General features: G+C 51.1%; 1 protein-coding gene across 3 annotated transcripts; it reads right to left on the bottom strand.

Moving 5' to 3' along the window:
• Positions 1–1,064: 1,064 nt before the first annotated feature.
• On the bottom strand, positions 1,065–21,059 carry ADA (adenosine deaminase). Of its 3 annotated transcripts, none has more exons than XM_064673656.1 (11): positions 20,803–21,059; positions 12,924–12,985; positions 9,689–9,811; positions 9,436–9,579; positions 8,544–8,659; positions 6,257–6,381; positions 4,642–4,713; positions 4,275–4,376; positions 3,484–3,551; positions 2,956–3,085; positions 1,065–2,755 (listed from the first exon to the last, which is right to left on the bottom strand). In XM_064673656.1, exons 1-11 carry the CDS (start codon positions 20,908–20,910, stop codon positions 2,654–2,656), a joined length of 1,152 nt encoding a protein of 383 aa, XP_064529726.1. In that variant the 5' UTR covers positions 20,911–21,059; the 3' UTR covers positions 1,065–2,653. The 3 variants fall into 3 exon arrangements, with proteins under 3 accessions (XP_064529726.1, XP_064529727.1, XP_064529725.1); XM_064673657.1 differs by lacking the exon at positions 20,803–21,059 and adding an exon at positions 20,567–20,671; XM_064673655.1 differs by lacking the exon at positions 20,803–21,059 and adding an exon at positions 20,196–20,333.
• Positions 21,060–26,043: the final 4,984 nt, after the last annotated feature.

Genomic DNA, 26,043 nt, shown 5'->3' with positions numbered 1-26,043 from the left:
CCAGGTGGTGGCTGAAGCCACTGCTCTGGCACAGGGTTCCCTGGGTGGGATTGCAGAGCCCAGCCAGGACAGCAGCCAAGAGCCTGCTCCCATTTCCCATGCCCAGGGGCAAAACAGCAGGTAGCTCCTGGGCTTGGCTGACTGCATAGTTGTGTCTTTAAGCCCCATTTCCAGCTCTCCTCACCAAGGAGCAGAGCAATATTTTTGGCTCATGCTGGCACACACACACAGAGCTGAAAGGCGGCGTGGAGGGACCGTGCACCACCCAAGACCTCCAGCAGTCAAATGGGAGCTAATCTTAGCTCTCCTCAGTCAGAAAATATCTGTTCCAGAATTATATTTAGGCAGAGGAGTAGGGACCTGTGGGCCAGCTACTCTCAGGGGACAGCAGACAGGCATCGGGTTCCCCTTGCAAGTGGCAGCCAGGTCAGCTGCTGTCACCGACTGTGCTGGAAGACCAAGGGCACTGCCTTAATCCAGCCACATCCCCACCTGCAAAGCTGCTGAGCACATGGATGCTCCGAGCCCTCCATTTCAGTTGAACACGTGGCATGCCAGACCTCCTGAAGCTCTAACCAAGCACTGAACGATCCGAAGTCTTTTGGCAAACACTCCCCTTTGTCCCCCGATGGTGCAGCCCAGGCTGTCCCTCTTCTCTGGCTCTGAGCATCAGCCACCAGTGCAAAACCCGGAGACAGGGGAAAAAAACCTGTGAACTACTTTTGATACACACCAGAAAAAGTGAGAGCACACAGTGATGGCGCTGCTGCTTCTAGCAGGGGTTACACATCCCTTTGATTACTGAAGGGAAAGGACACGGGAGGTTGGAACAACCTGCATCCATAAATCCAACTTGGCTGGCTGGCAAGGGAGCAGGCTTCCTTCTGGCTGTCAAGGTTGCTCCAACCTGGCAACAGGAGAAGGCAGGAATCAGGCTGCCAAAGCCCCCCTCACACCTACCAGTGGACCCTTGTGGTCTAGCAGGGGTACCAGGGCACATGTTGAAGAGCAGGAGCCGCAGTTCCTAACAGTCACCCTTGAACAGAAAGGCAATAGGATTTACCTTTAATATAAATCTGTTATTTTATTAAAGAGGATTAACAATCAACTGTCCAGAATCCAAACAAGAAACTCTTCTTTAGAAAGAATTTTTGGAGAGAAATTACCCAAAAAAAGGCCTGTTTCTTACCGCAATCACGTTCCTAAAAGGGATGCTTTATTTTTTGCTTTATAAAAGTAAGAAAATCACTCTCTCTTATTCATCTATCTATGTGTATATATGCACCACGTACTTCAGAGATGAGTATTTTACTCGACCAATATGGAAGCCCAGAAAGAATGGAAATACTCCCAGCACACTGTTCCTGCTGGATGAGGCTGGACCGGTCCGTGGTCTGTCCATGGTAATGGTGACCACGGCCCCTTGTCAAAGGCAACTTTTTGGTACAGTATCTTTGGAGTAAGCATCTTGGCAGACACCTGGGATGCTAAAGCACACCACACACTCACGTCAGAAAATGATGGTCTCTTCTCTGGATGCACAGCTGTATTGCTTATTGAGTAAAAACACTATTATGCACCAAATCACTTAGGAATATTCAGTGAATTTTTCTGTATAAATTCTCCACCAAACCGAAGATCTGACTTGTAGCTGAGTGAGAGAAGCAATCAGGTGGGATCCAAGTCAACACTGGGCCCTAGCTAATTTACTTTTTCAGCCTTAGCAGTGCCTAATGATTGTGTCAAATCAGGAAGAGGGCAGAACTGTTAAACCAGCCAATCGACCATGGCTTCTCCAAGCCCTAAACAAAGATAGAGGAAGATCAAACTGCAGTTCACAGGAATTCTCCAGGATGAGTACAAAACTGGGAAAAGTCCCAGAAGGCAGATTTTGGCCCAAAGTGGTAAAATTACGTTTCAACTTCCTATGCATGTGCGAGCATGGTCATGGCCAGCTATGAGCACTGGTGTGGCCTAACACAGCTCCTGTCCAAGAAAGGATGCCAAAAAAAATGTATTTTGTTTTAAATGCCCTTCAGACCTGTGTATAGGTAGGGGCACCAGCTTCCAGCTTGTTCTTGTTCCAGTCTTGTTAGTACAAGACTAACCCTGTGTAAATAGAGCTGTGACCAAACCCTCCTACCCACAGGGACAGGAATAAAGCCTCTGTGTCTGAAACACCTGCTCACTCCCTGCCAGCACTAACACACCTCTTCCCTGCAAGGGTGAAGATTAACCCAGGCCACAGTCAGAGTTAAAGGTGGTTATTTCGGCACTGCAGACAAGGGCCAGGCAGGTCAGTGGGACAGGACAGGAAAAACAGGGAAAGAGTGGGGGGGAAAAAGCAGGGGAGGTTCTTCTGTTTGCATTTGCAGTACAGAAACACTGACAGATGGAGAAGGGAGTCAGGCCAGCAGGCAGATCCAGTCTGCTTGCACAGCAGCAGGATAGGAAGCTGGATATCCATTTGGGAGAGAGTTTGTGGGGTAGAGGTGGGTGAATGTGACAGTCTGATTCTGATGAGCATTGTAAGGGTTAACACAGGGCTGCCAGGAATAGAGACCGACCCTGGGCACCTCCTCCCCAGCTCCCACGGGCACAGGAGTCAGCACAGGAAGAAGGGCCCTGCTCCACGCTGGCTCACAGGGACAGGTCACGATGTGTTGGGGACCATCCCATAGGCTTCATGCAGCTTGTTGAGCAGCTCCTGCTTTTCCTTCTCAGGTAAGAAGCTGGACTGGGCTGCATTGATGTTCTGGGGAAGAAGAGGGGGAACACAAGGGAGACATTAAAACACGTCAGACATGAAGAGCACCCTCTCAACCTCCTGCTTACAAGGCCAGGGCAGCACTTTCTGATTTCCATTAAAAATTCTTCAGCTCATAAAGAAAAACCAGCAGGTTGTTCTGGGCTGCACCAGGACAGCATCAGAGCACCCAGCCAGGGCTGACTCACAACTCTCTTGAACTCCTCTTCGGTGAAGCCCATGTGTTCCTTGACTATGCCATAATCCTTGTCAATGGTGGAGTTAAAGATGAGGGGGTCATCCGTGTTTAGAGAATAGTTGGCACGATCCTTCTTAAATCTGTAAGGAAATGGGGTTGAAGTGGTGGGTAAAGCACTGGATGTGATGCTGTGCAGTTCTCAGGGGGAAACGCAGTAAAAGCAAAGACCTCGGGGCTGTCCCTGCAGCTGGAACTGCTGGAGACAGACATGGAGCGTGGCTTCTGTCCCCACAGCTCTGCACTGACCTGCCAGTAGTGGCTGGGGTGCAGCACCTCATGCCCCACAGCTCAGAGCAGGAGGGACAAGACAGCAAACCCAAGGGACCCCTGCACCCCTCCAGCTGCACCAGCTCCCCCGTGCCAAAGGACAAGGATGTGCCACATTGTGCTACATAATTAGATGGGCCTTAGCTTTGTAAAATAGTAAAGCAACCCAAATCCTGGTTATTTAAGATTGCATATAATTGAGAAGTCTTACTGTATTACGGGGTGTTTGGTGAAGTCCGGAGAACATGCTCCAGTGAGATAACTGGACCAAGGGCAGACCTGTTTGGGGGAGTTAAGCATGAAAAACAGAATCAAGCATGCAGATCTGAACCCCAGCTGTGGACACAGATAGCTCAGCACACTGGTAGAGCCAGATACAGGCTTAGAGCTTTGTTCACAGCTGCCCCTCAGTGCTACTGTGATGGACCAGTGCACGTCCCAGGACACGGATGCAAAGAGCCCACAACCCACATGGCAGCAGCAGGAGCCAGTGGGATGTTTCCCATGGCCAGTCAGTCATGTGTGATGTGCCAACTGCTGCCATTAAGTATATACACATACATTCCATCTATTAGCTGGATATGACCATTCTGGGGAAAAGCCAAGAAAATCTGCACGTGCACAGTAACTCTCAGGCATTTCCACCCTCTAACCAGACTTGCTCTGGTACAGTAGCCTGATTTGTGGAAGGAGGAGCCTGTAGACTTGAGGTATATAAATTAGTGAATTTATCCTTGGCCACACCAGAACCCATTCTTTCTGCTACGAGCCTCCCACAAGCTGCTGTGTGCACTGCTGCTCCTTGCAACAGGTTCCAGTAAACAGACAGGTGTCCCCACCATTTCTGCTGGGGAGCTTTGGGCAGCTGAGTTCAGTGCAATGTTACCACACGTGTGGTCAGCACTCGGCTGTCAGGTCGTGCCCCTGGCTGTAGCACAGCCCAAACAAGGGCTGGTTTTCCACTCAGACAGCAGCTGTCATGCTCCCACCACACGTCCTTACCTCAAAATGCATCTTTGTTCTCAGCAGCTCCTTGTAGAGCTCAGGGTCCTCCAGGACATGGTATCCATGGCCAACACGCTCGGCCTTCAGGACATAAACTGCCTAAAAAGAGCACACGAAAACCACTCACAGCCTTCGAGCACCAGGCTCAGCTCCTGCCTGCCCTGAGACCCCTGTCCCACTGCAGGGACAGCCCCCACCACTGCCTCTGCTCTGGGATGGCCCTTTCCAGCCACTGCCATGTCCCCAGTGTTTGCTGTGCTGTGGCTACAGAGGGGGCTGGGACACCTCTCTCCCTGCTGCAGGGGATGCAGGGCCCTTCCCAGCCCTGCCCCTCTCCCTGCCCTGACTCGGGAACTCCTCGTACCTCCTTGACCATGGCAGCAGGGCCAGCCTCCCCAGCGTGGACAGTGCGATGAATCCCACACCTCTCAGCTTCCTGCAAAACAAGGGAGAACATGTTCCTGTCCCATCACCCACAGCAAGGACAGCAAACCCCTGGGGTGGCACAGCAAGCAACAGGGCTCTGTGCCAAGAGCCCACAGGTCACAGGCTCTGCACTCCAAGGGCTGCAAGAGAAGAGCCACAGACAGAGACACTGAGAAACCCTGGTACCTTCTGCTGGAGCCCAGCCAGGCTCCTCAAGGGCTTTTTTGGGTGAGCTTTTTTGGATGCCTCTTCTCCAGACAGCAGCAAGCTCCAAGCTTTCCTTCCTCCACCCACCTGTCCTTCTGCACGAACCTTGCAGCAGTTCCAGCCTGTGGAACTTCTACGTTTTTGGTCAGCTGCAGCCACATGAGGGAATTTAGAAGCTCCCCCCAGGGCAGAGATGAAGAAAAGCTCTGGCACTGAGCACCTCCCTCCTGTAAGGGGCTGGGGTGGAGGCAGCCCAGCCGAGAGGACCCTGCGGGTGCAGCTTTCGGTGCAGCTCCATGACCAACCCGAAAAATCCTTTGCCAGGGTGGCCCAGAGGCCACCTGGGCTTTGGGAAGCCATGCAGCCTCGAGGGAAGCCGGGCTCCTGGCTTGCTGGAGAAGGGCCACCCAGCTGGCAGCAGCAGGCAGGCTGCAAGCCCCATCCCGCAGCAGCCGCTCCTCAGACAGTCCTTCAGGGCTCTGCACTCAGGAGGGTTTTTTCAGTTGCTTAATGCAGATGGGAGTGGGGTTTGCTTCAGCATCTCAGAGGCTGAGCGAGCCCCTGGCACAGAGACAAGATACACCCTTTGGATGGAGAAGGCTGGACCTGGGCACTGCTGGCACAGCAGGGAGGAGAAGACACACCAGCCCATCTGTTCATAGAACCCTCTGCCTGCATCTTGGTTTATAATCACTCTGTTTATCCAGCACATGCTTTCAGACTTGAGCACTGCTTACAAACCACTGTCTTTTTTGCCAGTGGGGGTGCACAACCTCCTCCCCCACTGATGGAGGGGACTAACAACCCCAAATTCCCACCAGCAAAGAGGAACAAGACTTTCTCTCAGAACCTTTGCAAAGGCTGAGGTCTAGTAAGAGTCTGGGATCAGGCTCCTGAAGCTATTACAGTGTTTGTATTTGAGATGATCAGATAAAAGCCCTTCAAATATGCAGCTTCCTCTCAGCTCCTCGGGTGATTCCTGGCAGACTGGAAAGGCCAGTCTCTTCCACCCTTGGCCATGGTTCCACTGAGCCCCAGGGGCTGACAGCAGCGGGGTGGGGGATGATCTGGGCTCCAAGTCACTTGTGTCACGCTCAGTGCTACAGGGTAGCGTGCCAAGCCTCAGCTCTAAGGCCATGTTTAAGCAGTGATGCCTGCCATTAATCATTTAGGAAATATAAACAAACACTTCTGCTCTTCATCTGAATGTTTTTAATAGCTGCAACGCATTGTTAAGTTGTCCCAGCCGTCTGCAGTTGGGAAAACGTGCTGCTTGTCCCTTCACACACGTCCCCTCAATATGTATTTTCCCTGTAATTTCTTTTAAGAAGCTTAATTCCACAAACCTCATAAGCCTTCTTATGCTCAGAGTCGTTCTCCACCTTCAGGGTCTCATCCCCAGCCAGGTCAATGGCCACCACAGAGTCGTTTCGATACTTCTTGCAGAGCTCCACCACCTCTGGAGACCAGCCTGGAAAAGACAGCACCGGCATTCAGGAGGAAGCATTTTAATGAACAAATCCTGGTCCTATGACTCGACGGCTAGAGCTGTTTTCTTTGGTCTTTCCTAAAATTTTTGATGCTCCAAAAAGAAACTCCTAGAAAAGCCTGTCGCCTTCAGGCCAATAAAAGCTGTCAACTGATCGGTCTGTCATCAAGGAAAAGGAAACCAAATGCATTCACTAGCTATAAAACTGCTCTTATCATGTTCTTCTGTTCACTTTGAGGAAGAGAAAAAAAATAATTAAAAAATCCCCTCCAAACAGTGTTTGGCTCAAGGTAAGATGAACTGCACTGCCCTGAGGCTGTAACAGGGTGCTTTAGAGAACTCCCTCAACTCACTCCTGAGCTTTCACCCCATCCCAGGCTGGGCATCTGTTGGATGTGTCCTGTTAAGGAGGATTTTGGGCTGAGAGGGATCTCTGGGGGGCCCTGTATAACAGTCAGCCATGCCCTGTTATAGGGCATCCTCGACTTCCCCGGGGCAAGATGATGGATTCTACTCCTGGTGGGAAGGAGCTAAACTTTTATCTATTTGACATCAGTGAGAGAGTAACAAGTGGCTGACAATTACTTCAGAGCTCTCTCTGATCAGGATAGATAACCTCTGCTAAAGGACATGCATCTACCAGCTCACATAGCACTTAACCTTAGCAGAAAGGCCAAGAAACAGAGATAAACAGTAGTGTTAATAATTAACAGGCACCTGCTGTGTACATACAATCCCCAAACCATACAAACACATAAGATGATGTGTGCAGTCTCATCGTCTTTTTGTTTTTATCAGTTCCCAACTCACTGGGTTAGAGCCATTATTTTATCAACAAATTTCATACAAGCTAGTTCTGGCTGGCATCTCTGCCTTTCTCTCAACAGCTCGTTGTGATTAATATCACAGGTGATATGCAGCATATCCTGAACGTAGCACTAAAGACTCTTTACCAAGCACATTCCTGGCTCTGGGTAACAGGGCTGGTGCCCTGGCACACAGGTATGAGAATGCCAGCTCTGTTGCCTGCACAAGCAATCCCTCCTGCAGTGCAGCTGCACGTGCCCTCAGATGCTCCTGCCACCTCCTGCCGTTACCACTCGTGTGCTGGCACACTGCAGATCAGTGTGACTGTGCCTTACAGCTTTCCAGTTTCTACAAAGAAAAATGTTCTCTCCCTAGAAACCAGAAATGACAGGGTCAAGTTTTCAAAGTCTTGTTTGCGGTTGGCTGTACAGGAGGAAAAAAACCCCAGCTCTCCAATCTCCCGGTTCCAAAGAATGTTATTTTTCACATTTCTAGACACAAATTAACCAAGTACTCATTAGGAAATATCTTTCCACCATCTACCCTATTAAGCCTATATGAAACTGATGTGAGATATGAAGATACTCAGAGAAAAGTCTTCACATAAAACAGCTGCTGTCACACAGCCTCTCTCTGACTGCATTCTTCCCTGGAGGAAGGTCCTCACAGAACTCAGCAGCCCATTGAAATGCTGGAAATCAGGTTTCCTTTCTATTCTGGGTCACAGCACCTGTTACCGACCAAGTTCAGAGCTGCTGATTTTTTAAAAAACGTTTTATGTATTTGTCTTAAGTATATTTGACTTGTGTTTTCAGCTTAAGCCAGCAGAGACTGACTGCAGCCAGTGGATTGATTCCCTGGCTGCCCCGTGATCCAGGCTAAGGAAGGAGCACATGCTGCTGTAGCAGCAGGACCATGAGCAGGGAAGTGTGAGATCTCCTTCCACGACCATTTGCTCTCAGACCCACCAGACAGCACGGCAGATGCAAGTGCTCCCTGTGCCAATGGCTTTGACTGGCCCAAGGGGTGCTCTGGCCTTTGGGCAGGGAGCAGAGATCACAGCTCCCCAGGCAGAGGACAGACGAGCAAGACATTTCACATACTGGTTACACCCACAGACCCCCCCCTCACATCCAGCAGACCTTTTCCCCCCAGTGAAGGGAGCAGAGGACCCCCACCAAGGAAGAACTCCTCCTCAGCACTGTCTAGTCCTGTATCAGACCCAGGGACCAGGGGCTTTCCCCACATTTGTGCAGGGACCCAAACCCAGGGGCCATCACCCCCCGCCACGCGCCAGGGAAGGGGAGCAGGGCAGCAGGGGAGCTGCAATACATTACTTGGCATATGGCGCATGCAGCATAGAATAGACCTGGCTTTGATGTGGAAATCCCTTTCTCCATCCTGTAGTCCCTGATTTACGAGCTGAACGACTTCATCTGGAGTGAGGTCTCCCCTGCAGGGAAGAAAAGCCATCAGCAAGAGGGCAGACACCAGCCAGGGAGGCTGCCTGGGGCTCCACTCGCCTCAACATCCAGAGGCACCCCATGAGACCACCCAGAACTTATGAGCACCTTTTACACCCATGCCATGCCCACATTTACCACAAAAGCACGTGAAGATGACAGTAAGATCTAGAAATGCCTCAGGGAACCAGGGGCAAATCCTGCACAGAGGAACCCCCTCTTTGCCAGAGCATCTCATTAGGGCACACAACTGCCTGCAGCCAGCCAGGGGCAAGCATGGGGCTCAATGCCCACCACAGCACACTTTGGAGGGGCCACAGAGCCCAGCACTGATTTAATAAGAGGCACACATCACAGAGGGGATGACATGCAAGGAAGGGATCGGATCACCAGCCCCCTCCAACGCCACCCACCATCTCTGCCAGCTCAAATTCCCATTTTGCAGGCAGTCCACATGTGAAGGCTGCCTTGCCTCGCACAGAGAACAGCTCCAGCCAGAAGGTTGAGCACAGCTGCCCTGCACATGCAGAATCCGGTGCCCAGAGCAAGGGACATTAAAACACAGCAGCACACAGAGATATTCAAGATGAAAAACCCTACAGGTGGGAAGGAGAGGTGGAAGCATGCTGGTGCTCACTGCATGGGGGGAGAGAGGAGCTTTGGTTACAGCAGGCTTTGGACACACAGCTGCTGTCCAGAGTGGGCCATGCCTTCTCCATGCCCAGCTGGCCACCCAGCAGCTCCCTGCCACAGCAGGATCACTCACTCAGCTTGTTCCCAGGGGATGGGATCCACGCCAGAGTTGGCCAGGAGGTGAGGGCTGTACCGGACCTCCACGTAGGCGATTCCTTCCTTTGCCTTTGTCTCCACGAACTCGTAGGCGATTCTCCTCACTGCCTCACGGTCACCCCTGCAGGGACAGCAGGGCCACCCATCACTGGGACTGCTCACCCTCAGGGCACACAGGGAACCTCCAGGGCTGAGCCAAGGGATGCTGCCAAGGGTTGAGAGGTACTTACGCAATAGCAGGCATGTAGTAATTAAATTTCTCTAGAAATTGGGGAAGTGTCAGCGGTGTGTCATAGCTGACGTACTTCAGGAGCTCCTCAACAGTGTCGCTGGGGAGAGGGATCCCTCTTTTTCTGGAAATGAAGGCACGTGTCACTGACAGGGAAGGAAGGTATCACATTCTTGATCAGTCCATCTCACACAGCGATCACATCTCGAGCTGGCAGCATCAACCACTGCTCCTTCACAGAGACACACAGCACACGCTGTCCTTCCAAAATCTCCTCGTGGATGCTGCCCTGAATCTCAGCAGGGAGGAAGGCAATCCAAAACACAGGCAAAGCACAAACAAACCGAAATGCAAGCCCAGACTGACCCTGCAGGAACACAGCCAGGGCACATTTTAAGCTTAAGAAGGAGTTCATCTAAAGGGGCTCTGGATTATTTCTTGGCACCTCCTAGTCCTGGGAATTGCCAAAATTCTTTAGAAAAGTCAATATCCACTTATGCAGGCTCAAAGGTTTGAAAAAATCGAGAGGATGCTCCAAGGCCTGGGATCATGCAGACAGAAGTGTCGTGGCTCAGGGGTTCAGTTCCTGTGAGTGAGCTGGTTCCCGAGCCCAGCACTGTGGTGGCATCTTCTCTGACAGGGACACCTTCCACGCAGGAGCAAATGGCAACAACTGCTCTCACCAAAGGGATAGCGATGCTAAAGCCCATTTAAGTACTTCCAAGAGGGGAGAGGCCATTTTTCCCTGGAGCAGCTGGAGTACTGTGTGGGGGAAGGTGTCCCCAGGGCAGTGGGGCAACAGCCAGGCTGCCAGCCAAGGGTGCTGAAGGCTTCCTGGGCAGGCTTTGCCACCCCCACACTCTGGTACCCTGCACGAGCCAACATAAATTTGGAATAATAACCAGACATTTGTTTTTAATCCTCTTTTCTGCCACAATGAATTACAGCTAATTGGTGGATCTCTGCTAATAGAGACAAAACACCACAGACAGCTTTATTGTCCCCCTGCCAGCAACCATTCCAGGGAGCCATGCAGGGACACAGTCCAAAGGACCCTGCTCCTGGGCTCAGTAAACACTGCTCCTTCCCCCCTCGGCCAGGAAGGAAACCAGCCCCACGCTCAGCCCTCACATGCAATCTGCACAGATTAAGTTGCTGGCACTCAGCAGGGAACACTCATCGTTGCCAGGGCATTGGTTTTCCTCCCTGCCTTGCCCTTTCCATGGCACTGACACATCAGTGTCTGCCCTAGGAACCGGCATGCACCTCCCTCCACCTGCCCAGGGAAAGTTTCCTACAGCAAAGCCCCTTCCCTGACATTTTCCTGTGCTTCCCGAAGGATTGCCTCTGCACAGGCAGCAGCAGCAGTGCTTTGGGATGATCCGCCCTGGAGTCAGGTCTCTGGATGAGGAGGTCTGGTGGATCATGCCAGTGTGGCTCTGGGAGCTGCTGCTGCCCCATCCAACCCTGCTGGTAGGTGGGATCCTTCCTGAGGCAAAGCTGCTCCAGGGAAGGTGCTCGTGCCCACCAGCACCTCGGTGTCCTGCCCAGAGCCACCTCCACCCATGGGCAGCACCACACAAACCATCCCACCTCGGACAGGGCAGCTTTCCTGGGGACACCCAGTCCCATGAGGGATCTGCCATGGCTCTAAACCCTCTGGCTGGGCAGGGGGGATGCAAACCCTGGCCCAGACGTGACAGAACTGGAGACAAAGTTTCTAAAAACAGCCCAGTTCAGCAGTGCACTGCCCAAGGGACCTTGTGCATCCCAGCAGCTCGGGGTTATATTATGCCACCACCTGGCAAATTTATTTCCAGCTATTTACCTTTAAAAATAGACCACAAGCAGCCTTCTGTGCCCAGGGTGAGGTTATTAAGGCAGTCAGTCCCCTACAACCTCCTGCACTGCCCCACTGCTTTTTTTGTGCGAGTGCAAGTTTTAGAGCTCACGAATAGCACAGCCTTGCTCCACCCGAGGGCTGGCAGCTCTGGGGGATGCCAGGGCTGTTTAAAAATAAGAGGGAACTCGGCACACACTCAGGCAATGAAGGTTTCTGCCCTAAGCAAGGATCCTGGCACAGGATCCCCAGACAGCCAGGGCCTCCTGGGCTTCAGGGGTCCCACAGCCCTCCACTGGCATTTTCCTTTTTCTAGCAGAGGGACCCAGCAGAGTCCCAGGGAGTCACCACCGACTCACCTGTCCATTTGGACCTGTATTCCAGCCCTGCAGCCCACCAGCAGGAACCCTGACTCAGCTCAGGGCCAACATCCTGCAGCGAGTGGGATGGACAGCTCTGATCCACCCTCCTTGCTCTGACTACACTGCAAAAGGTATGGCTATGCCCTGCAGAAAAAGCTACTGTAGAAAGAATATTCCCCCTAGGACTGCACTGCCTTGGAGCCTGCTGGGCTCACAGGATGCCAGAACCACTTCCCATACGCCTCAGAACTGATTTCCTCCCCAAAGTACCAGAGTTGTGCCTGAGAGCCATTCCCTGAAATCCTTAAGCTCACAACCTTCTTGATCTGAGGGTATCAGTGACAGCTGGAAGAAATCTTGTTTATTTTTCCTGCAAGCGTGGAGCCAGGTCCTCACACCAGTTAATCATTCACCCAGTGCTTCCCACACGGTCTACACTGAAGGGAGAAGATGCACGTGGGCTCTGTCAAGGAAACAACCTCTCTCCAAGCCACTGCCAAGAGCTCCCTGGGGTCACCCACACACGTGAGCATGACTGCTGACACCAGGCAGACAGCCCAGGGTTCAAAGGCAGCAGGGCAGGGTGGGTTTTTCCTCCCAAACTATGGAATGGCACCACCACCACCAAGACAACGCTCCCACCTGCTGTCATTTCACTTGCTTTTGCAATTAGGAACATGGAAAAAGGAATCAGAATACAGCTGCTCTGCTGTGTCCCAGCCACACTTCAAAGGCAGGCAGCTGTTTATGAGACACCTTTGGGGCTTTCTCATGGTGGCTCCTCTTGGCTTGCCCGGCTCACAAACCCATGACCACCTTGCTCATGCTCCTGCTACCTGTGCAGCCCCAGTGCCCTTTGGGATGTGCTCAGTGTCACCACACTGTGCAGCCAGAGGACCCGTCTGGGCAGAGACAGCACCAGCACCAGCCAGGTTTGCTGCCTGCAGGAGCTCTTCTGTCGCAGACCTGGACAAGCAGAAAGGGTGATGCTTTGGAACTGCAGCTCCCAGAGCTTTCCTCACCCCACAACTCACCTGCCAAAGTACAAGATTGTCTCTGGTCTAATGGCTCCATCCAGGTGGACGTGAAGCTCAACCTGCAATAAGAAAAATGGGTCAGGTATTCTTAGAGCTGCAGCAAAAGTTCAGAGATAAGTAGCTGGCACTCACATGGGTATAAATGCAGCCAATACAGGGACAAAATCATGACAAGGAAGCACAGAAACATTTTTAAAATATAATCATTATAAAGTTTATTTTTCAACATCTAAATACTAAGTATTTTCTTATAGCTGCTGCAGCTCACACATTTAATGAGTCTTTAGAAAATTATTCTGTTTCCAGTAATTTTCAGGAACTGCCCTATCCTTATTTAGCTTGCATGGCTCAGAGTTTGGGAAGAGTGAAAAAAGCAAACCCCAAACACCTTTGCTTTCCAGCTTACTCCTCCTTGATGTCACAGGCAGCCAAACACCAATTAATTTGCTAAGAGTCATTACAAAAACTTTGACTTCACTTCCAAGAATCAGCTCCTGATGGGTTGTTAATTACTTGGTATTATCAGAGCTTACAGGATCTCTAATCCTACACAAGAGGTCGGTCCCATGGTACAAGGTGCTGTAAAAAATAATAACAAGTTGTCCCACAGAGCTACCAAGCTGGTTTCAAAATAAAACACTTAAATTTTTACTCATTAAAAATGGGACAGTAACTTGGGTCTTTTCACTGTGAAACCCTGTTTCCCAATTACTGCTGAAACACTGGATTTTGGAGAAAGAGCCCCAGAAAAACAAAAGTAAGTTTTTTCCATTAGCCAGCTGGGGCTTTTGGAGGAACATGACAGATGTAATTTGGAAGTCAAACTGGGAAGGAAAATATTAGCTGTAAAATGTTTCAGCTAGATATTCATCTTTCCAGCATTATTTTCTTTTAAGTAACAGCATAGCCTACAAAATGCATGTTTAATTTTATTTTTTTAATCAAGCTGTAGAGCAGCAACTTGATACCCAAAGTTGTTAGTTGTAACATCGTGCACATTCTACTGCATACATGTTTGCTGCAGGGTAAGAATCGAGTAGGATTCAGAAGAGGACTGGATATTTGCATGGATAATTAAACCACCCAGGGTTACTAATTAAAACCCACAAACCCTCTGGCACCAGGGTATGTATCAAACAATAACTACGAGGAGCTGGGAGGAAAAACGAGTAAGCGGTCCCTGCCAGCAGGGCAAGGCAGGACTGTCCACCTCCCTTGGATCCTTTTGGATCCTCGGGAGCGTCCAAGAGCAGGTGATGTGAGCTCCTGGCACAGGGCTGGCAGTGCCCACGCACTGATGCCCACGAGCTCGCTCCCGTGCCCACCCTGCCCTGCAGCCCTGCTGTGCAGGCAGAGACCCCCGACCCACGGCCAGGGCTGTCACCCACCACTGCTGCTGCACAGGGCCCTCACTGCTGGGCAGGGGCAGGGCTGGGGGCCAGCCCACCCCCACAGGACATGCCCCTCCACATGCACTGGTGCCAGGCTCAGGACAGCTCGAGCTGCTGACCCTGCACTGTTGCAATCAGCTGGCCCATGTCACGAACATGCCCACAGACACCACTGTTAGCAGGCTGTAAAAAGATATCCCTGTCACTTCTCCTACCCTAAAGATACCATCTGAATCTACAGGGAGGAAGACTGGAAAAGGGAAAAACCTGCTTTTTCCCCCCACCTCGAGTTACACAATCCTGCTTATGAGGACTGAATGTCCTGCAGAGCAGCAGATAAAATAACACACCATGGACTGATCTGCACCGCCAGATGTGGACGCCTGGCATGCTTTCCACTCTTGAGCTCCAACTCCTATTTCAAAACCAGGCAAGCTCCACTCCTTGAGATATCCAACAGCCCTTGTGACAGCCCTTTCTGATGGATAAAACTTACAGGCTTGAAACTTGCTCACACTGGATTTAAAAACCAAGCAACCTGAACCTATTGAGGTCTTCTCACTCCAAACACTTCTCAAGTGTTTCCTGCAAGAACATCCCAATGTGACATTCCCATCAACGAGAATGCAGATTCTGTGGTGTCCTCTGTCCATGCAAGTCACCTCCTCCTGCCACTCCTGAAGGTGAGACGCTTGTAAAGCAGCAAGGTTCCTCTCCAACACCAGCAACAGGCTCTTCCACCCCTGCCAGCATTTCTTTGGGTCTGGAGGGATCTAAACTAAGGCAGCTCAATGCTGTTCAACCCAAAAAGTTTTGGGTTTCCCCAAGATCAGTGCTTCAGGGCGTCCTTTTCTGCAGCTGAGAAGCAATCTATGCTATTTAGATGGCCAAAGGACACTCAAGAGAAGATGGAAAGGTGTGCCTAAAAGGCTCTAGATAAGGATGCAATCAGCAGAGGCACAACCCAGCTGCTCATCTCCCCTGGGCGCCTTGCTGGCAAACCCCCAGGCCTCCAGGTCCGTGGGAGGCTGCTCGCTGCAGATTACATTTCAGCTCTCTTCCTGAGTGTTTGTTTTGGGTAAACAAAGCACAAGACTTTTCCAGACACAAGTGGGTGACATGACCTTGCCTGAAGCCAAGGAAAGCACCCAGAGAGAGATGAAAGAGTTTTCTCTGAACTGTGGCTCCAGGAGATGATGCCTGAGCAAGCAGAAATAATGATGGATGCAGGAGCCCAGTGCCCTTTCCAGGGCTCTGCTCCTTGGCACACAGAGCTCCACGGGCACGTGGTCTCTCACCCCAAACCCTCCGGTTTATCTGGAGCAGAAGCTTGTGCACACAAATTAAATGGGGATCTCAACACTGGTCCAGGACCAGTGCTGCACCAGCACTGCAGAGGAGCCTCCAACTATTCCAGGACCACTGATCATAAAATCGGAGAAAGGTTTGGGTTGGAAAGGAACTTAAAGATCATTTAGCTCCAACTCTCCTGCCATGGGCAGGGTTGCCACCCACTCGACCAGGTTGATGCCTTCCCTTCTCACAGGATATGGCAACACTTGTTCTGATGAAGAACAAGAAAGCAGCAGAGCTCTCCAACGCTTTCCTGGGGCAGGAGCTTTGCTCTTCCCCCAGTTGCAGTGAGGACCCTCTGGACCAACTCTGTGCAGCCACACTTGTGTCCTTCTGCACCTCCACTGATCTCCAGCCAGCCCATCAAAAACCCGGAGTGCAACTCAATAAAACCTTTAGTTTCACTAAAGAGCTGTTGAAAGCCAGAGGGGTGAGTTCAAAAGATGTAACTGGCTGTAAATTGTGCGTCCTCAGCACAGACAGCCCCCAGCAAGGCCATCAGAGCAAACCCAGCGCTTTCCATTTTTATGCAAAAAAAGTTTCAGCTCAACCAGGGCACGTGACTCACTGGTGCAGATATCAGCAAGTTGGTTCAGATTTTAAAAAGGAGAAGTTTTAAGGGCTCTGGCGTGACTTCTCTGGCGATATTGTAATGTTTTCCTTGAGACTTAATAAGCTTCAAAATAAATTCAAACACAAAATTAGGTACTCAAACAAGTATGTTCCATTCCAAGATCAAGTCTGATTATTTTCAATTTAGTGAAATTAGGAGGAAAAAGTTAACTAAACATGCAAAGTATTTTCAGCCACAGTAAACCCAATACAATTTCTCTATTAGAGTTTGCTCAGCAGACCATGGCAGAGCAGTTAACTGCTCAGTCTGCCTATTATATGGCATTAAAAGAGCCATCCAAGCTAAGGCACTTGAAGGGTTTTCTGTATTAGGTAGTTCTAGGGTCTTTCTTAAAATACATACAACGACCAAAGTCAGTCCTAACACCACAGTAAAATTAACACCAACTGCAGCTGGTAAAGTGGCATCATTTTAAAACCCTAAACAGTGATTTTGCCCAGGAATACTTATCAGGCCATTAAAAGCTGATAATTTAAATTCATTCTATTAATCTCAATAGCTGAAAAACAGGGTAATTATAGCTGTAATTTGTCAATTATTAGATAAGTGTGGCAGGCAAATATTAATGTAGAGCAAAGCTGAACAAGAGATAAGACAAATGCCAATCACTGCAAAAAAGAATGAACTGTGTTTCCCAAATACTGGTTTTATGGAAGTGTGCTGTCAGGAGCAAAGTCATCCTCATCCCAAGCTCACCACAAACACTCATTTAGGAGCAAGAGGTGCGAGTGGCTCAGAGGGATGTGAAGTGGAAGGGGCACAGTATTGTCCTCAAACCTGGCAACACCCACAAATGCACCTGGGAGATGAATCTGCCACATGCTTTAAGGCTTGAGTCTTTGAAAGAGAAACGTGGGAGACTTGCAAGACCCACAGGACACACTGCTGGGCTGCAGAGCACATCCATGCTTTCCAGACAAGCACTGACATGATACATGGGTTTGGTGGCTGAGGAAGAGGAGGTCACTCCTGTGCTGGGAAGCCTTTGGTCCCATCCTCCCAGCACCAACTTCTCAACCTTCACTGATCCCAGTACAAGACTCCTGGTGACATTAACAGGTGATGGTGGCTGTGTGTCATCACAGGTGACATCCCATGGGGTGACAGGGCCATGTCCTCACCAACCCACCATGGATCTCACACCCAACCCTGGCTGGAGCAATAAACAGAGCCCTTGCACTCTGTGCAGCACCAAGCCAACCCCTCACTGCCATCATGGCTGACAAGTGGATGCAGGAAGTTTATCCAAGACCATCCCTGTATCCCATTATTGAAGGACTGAGCACACAAGGTACCACTGTGTAAGGTATGGCTGAGCTCAATGCAGCCTCAACAGCACCAGGCTCTGACCCGTGCCAGGAGTCAGGGGTCAGGCTGCACTCAAGAAGTGGTTTAGCCAAAGACAACATCACCCTGAACACACTGTTGTGCATTTGCAGTCCCCACAATAAGGATCACCTTCGTAAATTTAATTTGTTTTTAATTTTTAGCTTTGAAGTTTTGCTCCCAAGGCAAATCCCTGTAGTATCAGCTCAGCAGACGCTGAAGTGTTACAGGGAGCAGGGGAGGAGACCCAAACTCCCTGGGCACAGCCAGTGCGAGCACCTTTAGTGCCATCTCCTCAGCACTGATGGGACATGCACAGCTCCAGCCAGCTCTGGCCACCCTCCCCAGCTCCTGGGTATGAAGGCTGTGTCAGAGACAACTGCCTCCCTTCGGATAGGGACAGGCCCCAAAGCACCATGACACACACGGTGTGTCTCGCAGGAACACCTGCCCAGTGTGACCTGACGCTCATGTTCCAAACCAGCATCCAGCAGCAGAGCCTGACCCCAGAAACTCCTGTTCCCACAACACAGCCCAAGACATATGGGAGCTGCAGGAGAAGAGAGCCATGGGTCCTGAAGCCCTCAAGCTGGGGCTGGCCTGAAGGGAGAGGAGCCAGCAGCAAGCAAGGACAGAGTCTCTGCTCTGGTTGTGCAGCAGAACGGGGGGAGCCTGATGGTTGGTGTCCAAGGAACGTCAGTCTGTTCTGCTCTTTTATGGCCTATGATAAGCAGGGTTCAAAGTTGTCCCCCAGCAGCCCTGGAAGCTCCCTGTTCATCCACCTCAGTCACTGGGAGTCAGAGAGCTCCTGAAAAACACAGAGGCAGCCCCGGCCCCAGGTTCAGCCGGGGCTCGAAGCCGCTCCAGTCACCAGAAACATCTCTAAAACACAAAACTGATCGTTCCCAATGGCAGAGGGTCCAGGGGAATGAATAGGGCTCATTAACTGACTTCAGGCCCATTTTTTTTCCCCAAGCCTGACTTAGCAGGTTCACAGGACTGAAAGGGACTGCCTGACTCAGGAAAACCAGTCTCATAATTACCAGCAGCCAGGCAACAGAAGCCTGATCTTAGCAGTCAAACCCTGCAGATTTTCCTAGGTCTTTCTCTTTGGCATTCCACTCTCCCACGCACTGAAAAAGTAGGAAGAATCACAAGTGAAAGAAGAACTTAAGTTGCTTCTCTCATCTGAAAGTTTAAAATCACTGGGGTGAACCAACAGCCTTTGTTCTCAGTGGACCTGATGAAAGGCCACCATCTCCCAAAACTGAAGCAGCCTTAAAAAGGCTTTAACCATTAGCAGCTGTCAGCACTCCCTGGATTTTGGTATCAAGGTTTGCCTGCTACTGCATGAATCAACTTCCCTGAGAGGGAAGATTTTGATGGAGCGAAACATGAATCAGACCTGTGCACACAGACCTTTCTAACTATGCAAGACTTTCCTGGTGCGAACTCAAGCTGAGAGATAAATGGTTTGGGAGTGGTAGGGGATGCAAACAGCAGCAGAAAAAAACCAACTCTGCTGGGTTTTCAGAGACAATCTTCTTTGGGAAAGCCACACAGTGCTGCCACCACTCAGGTTCTCCCAGAGCAGGACCACCACAAGCCTCACATCACTTTTCTTGGTCTCCTCTGCCCTGACCCCTCACTTACCACCAAGAGCCCAACGTGGCAGCCAGGCAGAGGAGACCTGCTCCCTGTACAGCAGCTTACTGGGGCCACAGCCTGGGAGCAGAACCATCCTGCAGTGATCTACCATCAGATACAGGACTACTGCTAACCACAGCTGTTTAATCTTCTTCCTCCTCAACTGTTTTCTAATCTGAATAATAAACATTACCACATGATCCTACTTGAGATGCACCTATACAAGGCATGGCAAGAGCGAAAGACTGGAGCACCCTCTGACAGCAGCCACCAAGGTCGTGTCACAGGCACCTGAGGCAAAACTGAACTAAATGTTTGAGAGACAAAAAAAACAAAACAAAACAAAACACAAACTGAACTAAATGTTTAAGAGACAAAAAAGCCAAACCAAAACAAAACACAAAACTACCAAAACAAAACCACCCAAAAAAAACCAAAAAAACCCCAGAACAAAATGAAAAAGCCAAGAGAAAACATTTAGTTTAGTAGACCACGGCAGGGGTTGGGGGGGCACTTGGTGTGTTCAGCTGGAGAAGAGGAGACTGAGGGGAGACCTCACTGCAGTTACAACTTCCTCGGGAGGGGAAGAGAAGGGGCAGGCCCTGAGCTCTGCTCTGGGGGGACCAGGGACAGGACCCAGGGAATGGCTGGAGCTGTGTCAGGGAAGGGTCAGGTTGGATCTCAGGAAAAGGTTCTTCCCCCAGAGGGTGGGTAGGCACTGACCAGGCTCCCCAGGGCAGTGGGCACAGCACCAAGGCTGCCAGAGGTCAGGCAGCGTTTGAATGATCCTCTGGGGCACAGGGTGTGACTCCCGGGGATGGTCCTGTGCAGGGACTCAACAACCTTTTTGGGTCCCTTCCATCTCGGCACGTCCTGCGACTCTTCAGGGCTTATCCCTCCCCCCCAGCCCCATCCCACCTGCACATCCCGAGCACCGGCAGAGCCGGGATGGAGCCCTGGACACCCGCGCACCGCTCCAGGGATGTGCGGGGGGACCCCACGGCAGCGCCGGGTGACACCGCCGGGCAAATCCCCGCCCATCAGCCGCCGCGTCCCGGCCGTGCCCCAATTCCCACGCGGCTGCAGCACCCCGGGGCACAGCAACTCAGCCCCCCCGGGGCACAGCACCTCTGCCCACGGGGCACGTCCGTGCCCCGTGGGCAGAGGTGCTGTGTCCCGGGGGGGCTGAGCCGCCGCGCCCCGGAGCATTCGCCCCGGAGCATTCACCCCGCTCCCAAACCCCGCTGCTCCCGGTGCGTGCCCGTTCCCAAGCCCTGCCTACAGCTCACCTTGGGTCCTCCGAAGACTCCCGGTGCCCGCTCCATGATCCCGCTGCCGCTCCCGCTGCCGTTCTGTGCCCGCCGCCGCTCCCGCTCCGCCGCCCCCGCCCCGCCGGCCGCGCTCGTCCGGCCCCCGCCGGCCCCGCCCCGCAAAGCCCGGGGCAGGCACGGGGCGATGGCATCGGACCCTTAAAGATCATCCCCTTCCACACACCCCCTTGCCCTGGTGGGAGGGAACGCCTAACCTTCCCGCTTGGGTTGGTCCAAGTCCCCCGTCCAGCCTGGGCTCGGACGCTTCCCAGGGATATGGGGGCATCTTTTGGGCAGCCCCGGTGCCTCGCCTCGCTCTTCATAGAGTCGTAGAATCACAGCATCAGCCAGCTTGGAAAAGATCTCCGAGGTCATCGAGTCCAACCCTTGATCCAAAACTGCCGTGCCACATCCAGTCTCATCTTAAAAACCTCCAGGGAGGGTGTGAATCCACCCCCTCCCTGGGCAGCCCGTTCCGATGTCTGATTGCTCTCTCTGTAAAAAATTTTCCTTCCTAATATCCAACCTAAACCTCCCCTGGCGGAGCTTAATACCGTAATTTCTCTCTAACGTTTAATCAAAACCCACCCTTCCTGAAGTCCCACTGATGTTTCCTTCAGGAGCTCAGAGCCCGAGCAGAGCTGCTCCTCCAACAATAACACTGACAGAAATTAGAACAGGATAGTGTTCTAATTTCTCAGTGTGTAGAACCGGAATGCAATCTCCAGCTTTGATTGCAGCCTTAACCCAATTCAATAATATTTGTTTTAACCTTTCCTGCTCTCAGACCTGCTGCTCTGTGACTCAGTTGTTTTGTCCCATGGCTCTCAGTCCACCCCACACCTGCTTTCAGTTCCTGCAAACTCACGCTCAGCTTTTCATTTCTTATTTTTAGTGACCTGGCCATGTTTTACACTGCTCCTCTGCCCTCCTCTCCCATAGGTGATGCACATGGCAGCCCAGTCACTGAGGACAGTGAGCCAGAAAGCCACAGAATTACAGAATGGCTGGGAAGGAACCTCTGGAGATCTGCTAAAGCAGGTTCACCTGGAGCAGGTTGTGTCCAGGTTGGTTTTGAATATCTCCAGAGAAGGGGAGTTCTGGAGAAGTCCTGCCTGCTCCTCCCTTCTGAGCAGGGCTTCTCTGATACTGGAGAGAGCAGAGCTTTCAGTCACTCCACTCCTGAAGTCCCCATCTAGCTAAAGGCAAGTCCATCAGGAGGAACCACTTCCTAGACTAAGCCTTGAGGAACATCCCTTGGGCCCTTCTGCAGCCCCGGGTGAGATGAGACCCAAGCTCCCTGGAAGGTGCTGAGCAGGCAGGTGATATTTCCAAAATCTCTGCAGAGACAAGGAGCACAGTTCTGTTCTGTATGACTGGAGTTCAGCTGCCCAGGTGAGGCCATTCCCAGACCACAGGCCAGGTCTGCAGAGAGTCCTAGAGATGAAAATCGCTATATCAATGAAAAATACTATTATTACTTGCTCTGGTGCGTAAGCAGAGAAAGCATTTGGGGTTGTAGGCAGGAACACTACCACAAATGGCTGCAAAATAAAGTTCCCTCTTCTCCTTCCCCAGCTGTGTTTACTCCAGAGGGACATTGTTTGTGGAAGATGGCAGCAGGGGATTAGCTATGCTGGAGCCTTGCTTTTGGGGATGGGGAAGGCTGGGGGCTCCTCCAGCCCTGTGCTGTCACACTGCCACCCAGCCAGGTGACATCAAACAACCCAGGGGAGCAAACAGCCCTGAAAGCAGGGGCTGCAACCTGTGCTGGCACTGCTTAGTGAATGTAGGACATGCTGCAGGCTCACTGCTCCACTGGGGAATGTCACCAGCCTCCCTTGTCACCAGCTTTTGCCATGAGAGCAGTGATGGAATTTCTGCCCCAAAGCCAAGTAGGCATTGAGAAAACAGTAGTTTTTCAGCTTAAATCCCAAGGTCATTTGGGTATGTGCACTGCAACAGAGCCCGTGGGAAAAGCCCAGGGCTTGGCTGGAGAGGAAAGTTCATCAACATGTTCTCTTTTATTAAGTACCACCTTTCAGGGATGCCCTAACTGCATCCATACCGGACAGACAAAGCCCATTAACCACAGCTAAGTGGCAAAAATATTCTTTAGAAAATAGTGACTGGCAGGGGAAAGCAAGTGTTAGCTGCCAAGCACCGCTCAGGGCTTCCAGGAACCTGTGGGATGGAGCAGCAGGAATAAGCAGCAGGTATTCTCTGCACTAAAATTTGTGATTTCCAAAAGGGGAAAACATTCCAAGCTACCTTGAAAGTGCTGAATTTGGTTAAAAGCCTCCTGGGTGTGCACAAAATGGTCCAGTGTGCAAATTAGCAACTGTTTGTGAAACTGCTTCTGGGCGAGGTGGGCTCTGGCTCACATGGACCATTTCACTTCCACATCACAGGCTTTCTTTAGCAGCCACCTGAAAAATATCTATTTTGCCTGGATAATGATTCACAGCATCACATATTTGAGGTCTGACTTCTGGTTCAAAGCATCCACAACAGGGATGGCCCCAGTGTGAACAGACAGTGCTTTCTAATAGTCTTTTGTGGGCACAGCCCTGCTCAATGTGTCATGTACACTGGGAGGACAGAGGTCAATTAGAGCATTTATTTGAGATTAGAGGAAATTACAGGGTAAAAAAAAAAAAAATAGCATGTGGGTAATTATCTGCTGGGAGGAGCATTGATAGCAAAGGTCAGAAAGAGGCAAATGGGGCTGAACTGGCCCCATCGACTGGGAATGGTGCAGTAAGGGGTTTTTTGATGTTTTTTTTCCTGCTTAGCAAATACATGTGTGCTGCAGACTCAGCTCTTTCCAGGAGTGTCAGCACAGTGCATTCATTGCACACAAGTGTGTTGCAGAGCCTTAGAAATACGGATTGGGCTGATTTTAATTGACCTGACCCTGATCCACTTTATCCATCTTTGCCACTGGCTTAATCGGGTGGTTGCGATAGCTGCTGTGCTCTTGGTATTAAATCAATGTTTCCCTTTGAGAACACCACATCTCCCTGCAGCCAGGAGGCTCAAGAAGAACAAGTCTGTTATTTAATGGTGACTTCCCACCTGGGAAACCAGAGGGGCACAAACAGGGACCTGTCTGGCCAAGCACAAGGCAGCACATGGGGATCTTCTGGGACCATCCTGGGGGAAAGCAACTGCTCATCTGCACAGCTTGCCATGGCTCTGGTCTCTGATTGTTTATCTTTTGTATTTTTGGGAAAATTCCAGGCAGCAAAGTAGGGGTAAAACTGATCTTGGAAGTTATTCCAATGCTTATTTCCCAGGAGCTATATTTAAACCTATTCCCTTTCTCTTGCCCCCACAAGTTAATACCAGCTGTGTGTCAGGGTTGCTGACACCTGCAAACAGCTTTCCAAAAATACTAAAAAGTGTGCTTATGTTGGGCTTGGATCTTAAAAAACACCCTTTTCTATTTTGGTTGGGGTGGAGGTTTTTTGTTGTTTTGTTTTGTTTTACCAGATACCAAAGAGTGTCACATGACAGCCCATTCTAAGTGTCTAATGGAGGAAAAAGTGTTTATATTAATTAATTCTACCATTAAGATAGTATAAATGCCACTGAAATGTATAAATGTGACATACTGCTAAACTGGTCGATTTTGCAGGAGGAGACATTCTCAGCCCAAACATCCATTGCTTCTGCAAAATTTTTGTTTTTGAGACAAAGCCCTAACTTAACTCAGCAATTCTCATTTAACTTCTGCAGCTTCTCTGCAGGGCAGGGAAAACCTCTGCCCCGGGGCGAGCCACCACTGGAGTCACTGGTGGGAACTCAGCTGTGACCCATTTGGTCCCTGCTGGGGATCACGGGATCCTGTGGTCAATGGGAAGGGCAAAAACCCTGCTGAGGATCCACCCCACTCCCCAAAGGGACTTCATTTCCCCTCTGCTCTCAAAGAAGCTGGAAACAGACCCAACACTGGCCTCCAAAAGCTGAAGCAGGTCCTGCATCACGTCCCAGTCCCAGACAGACTTTCTTCCAGCTCTCCACCAGCAGGGAGCAGGTGACAGGCTTTTCCCAAGGACATTTGTGTGACTGCAGGGCCAAAAGCATCAGGACAAACACAGAGAGCCCACCGAGAAGCTCCTTGGAGGGCTGATGATTACCTGGGTACACCCAAGGGATGTCACTGGGCAGACCCTTCTGGGGGGCTCCCGCCTGGCACTGCTTGTGAGGAAACCACAACCTTCACACCACTAAAACAACAGCAGCCTGAAAACAGAAAGAACCTCCACAGCAGAATCCCCCTGAGTCATACCCCAGGGCACAGGTGAGGCTACCCTGTAAACGGGTTGCATTTTCCCATTTTGGGGCATTTTTGAGCGGCACAGAAATTCACCCCCAGCTGATGACATGCCCAGCATGGGCACATCCCAGGATGCAGCCACTGGGAAAGCCACGTGGGCTGCTGCAAGCCTGCCGTGCTGATCCCCTAACCCGATTAGGGCTGTAACATGGAGGGCCAATTTTCACCCTGCATCAGGCCACACTTATGTATTTCAACTTATTCTGAACATCTCCTGGACCAAGAAGGCTGTCTGATATGAGCTGTAGGGAAATTGGGCTGCTCCAGAGCCCACAGGACATCAGTATAGCACATCTCTGAAAGTGATAAAGCAGAGAAACACAGTGTCACTGCTTTGGGCTGTGGGAAAGAGCAGAGGTCTGGATCTGGCAGCATTACAGACTAGGAAATGCCTCCAAGACCCACTCTGGAAGCTGTGGGATATCTAAGGATAAAGGCAGCCCCTCTCTCACCCAGCTCTTTGGGTCACAGGATGGACCCAGTGCCCCCAGGTGACAGGAGCACACAGTCCCTGCAGCACAGGTCAGCGGGAGCACCACCCTGCCCTGCACCCCACCTGCCTTGTCAGCTTGTTTCACTGTTAAAATCCAGTGCTGAAGTTCAAGACCAAGGGTGGTATCACCACAAAAGGAAGTAGGATTCACCTTGCCTTGCTCAGCTCCTCCTGGGCCCTTGGACTCTGGCTGCCCTTTGATTTCTCTTGTGGGTAAAGAGAAGGAGCCAACTCTGTCCTGTGGAAAGATGTGGCCCTGTCAAGAGGAGCTGAGAGAAATCTGAATCAGCCATGGCAGCTAAGACAGAAACCTCGCCAGGATGTGACTTCTGCCTGGGACAGGCCAACATCATGATGTGCCAAGATCAACCTGAGGAGACCAGGAGATGAGGGTGGGTGGGTGGGTTCAAGGCTGTGTCCCTGGCCAAGTGCACCCACCACCTTCACCACAACTGCTGATGCCTCAGGCACTAGGGAAAGGCTTTGTTGCTAGGGAATTACTGAACCTGCTGCTACTTGCAAGGTTGGAGCCACCTTCCCACCAGCAGTTGACTGGGATGATAAGAGATCCCCCCTCCTGCCTGGGTCAGTGCCTAGACCTCCATCATGCATGACAGAAGA

Source organism: Pseudopipra pipra, chromosome 17 (genome assembly GCF_036250125.1).
Source record: "Pseudopipra pipra isolate bDixPip1 chromosome 17, bDixPip1.hap1, whole genome shotgun sequence".
NCBI lineage: Eukaryota > Metazoa > Chordata > Aves > Passeriformes > Pipridae > Pseudopipra > Pseudopipra pipra.
Note: the sequence above shows the minus strand (reverse complement) of the source record. Positions and strands in the feature narration are given on the sequence as shown.

What these genes read in the sequence shown, in the direction of transcription:
- ADA (XM_064673655.1), bottom strand. Translation starts at nt 20,318, where the DNA reads ATGGGCGGGGATTTGCCCGGCGGTGTCACCCGGCGCTGCCGTGGGGTC. An exon ending in TACTACATGCCTGCTATTGC is followed by an intron (nt 9,580 to 9,688) that starts GTAAGTACCTCT and finishes CTGTCCCTGCAG; the next exon opens with GGGTGACCGTGAGGCAGTGA. An exon ending in CTGCATGCGCCATATGCCAA is followed by an intron (nt 6,382 to 8,543) that starts GTAATGTATTGC and finishes TGTCTTTTCCAG; the next exon opens with GCTGGTCTCCAGAGGTGGTG.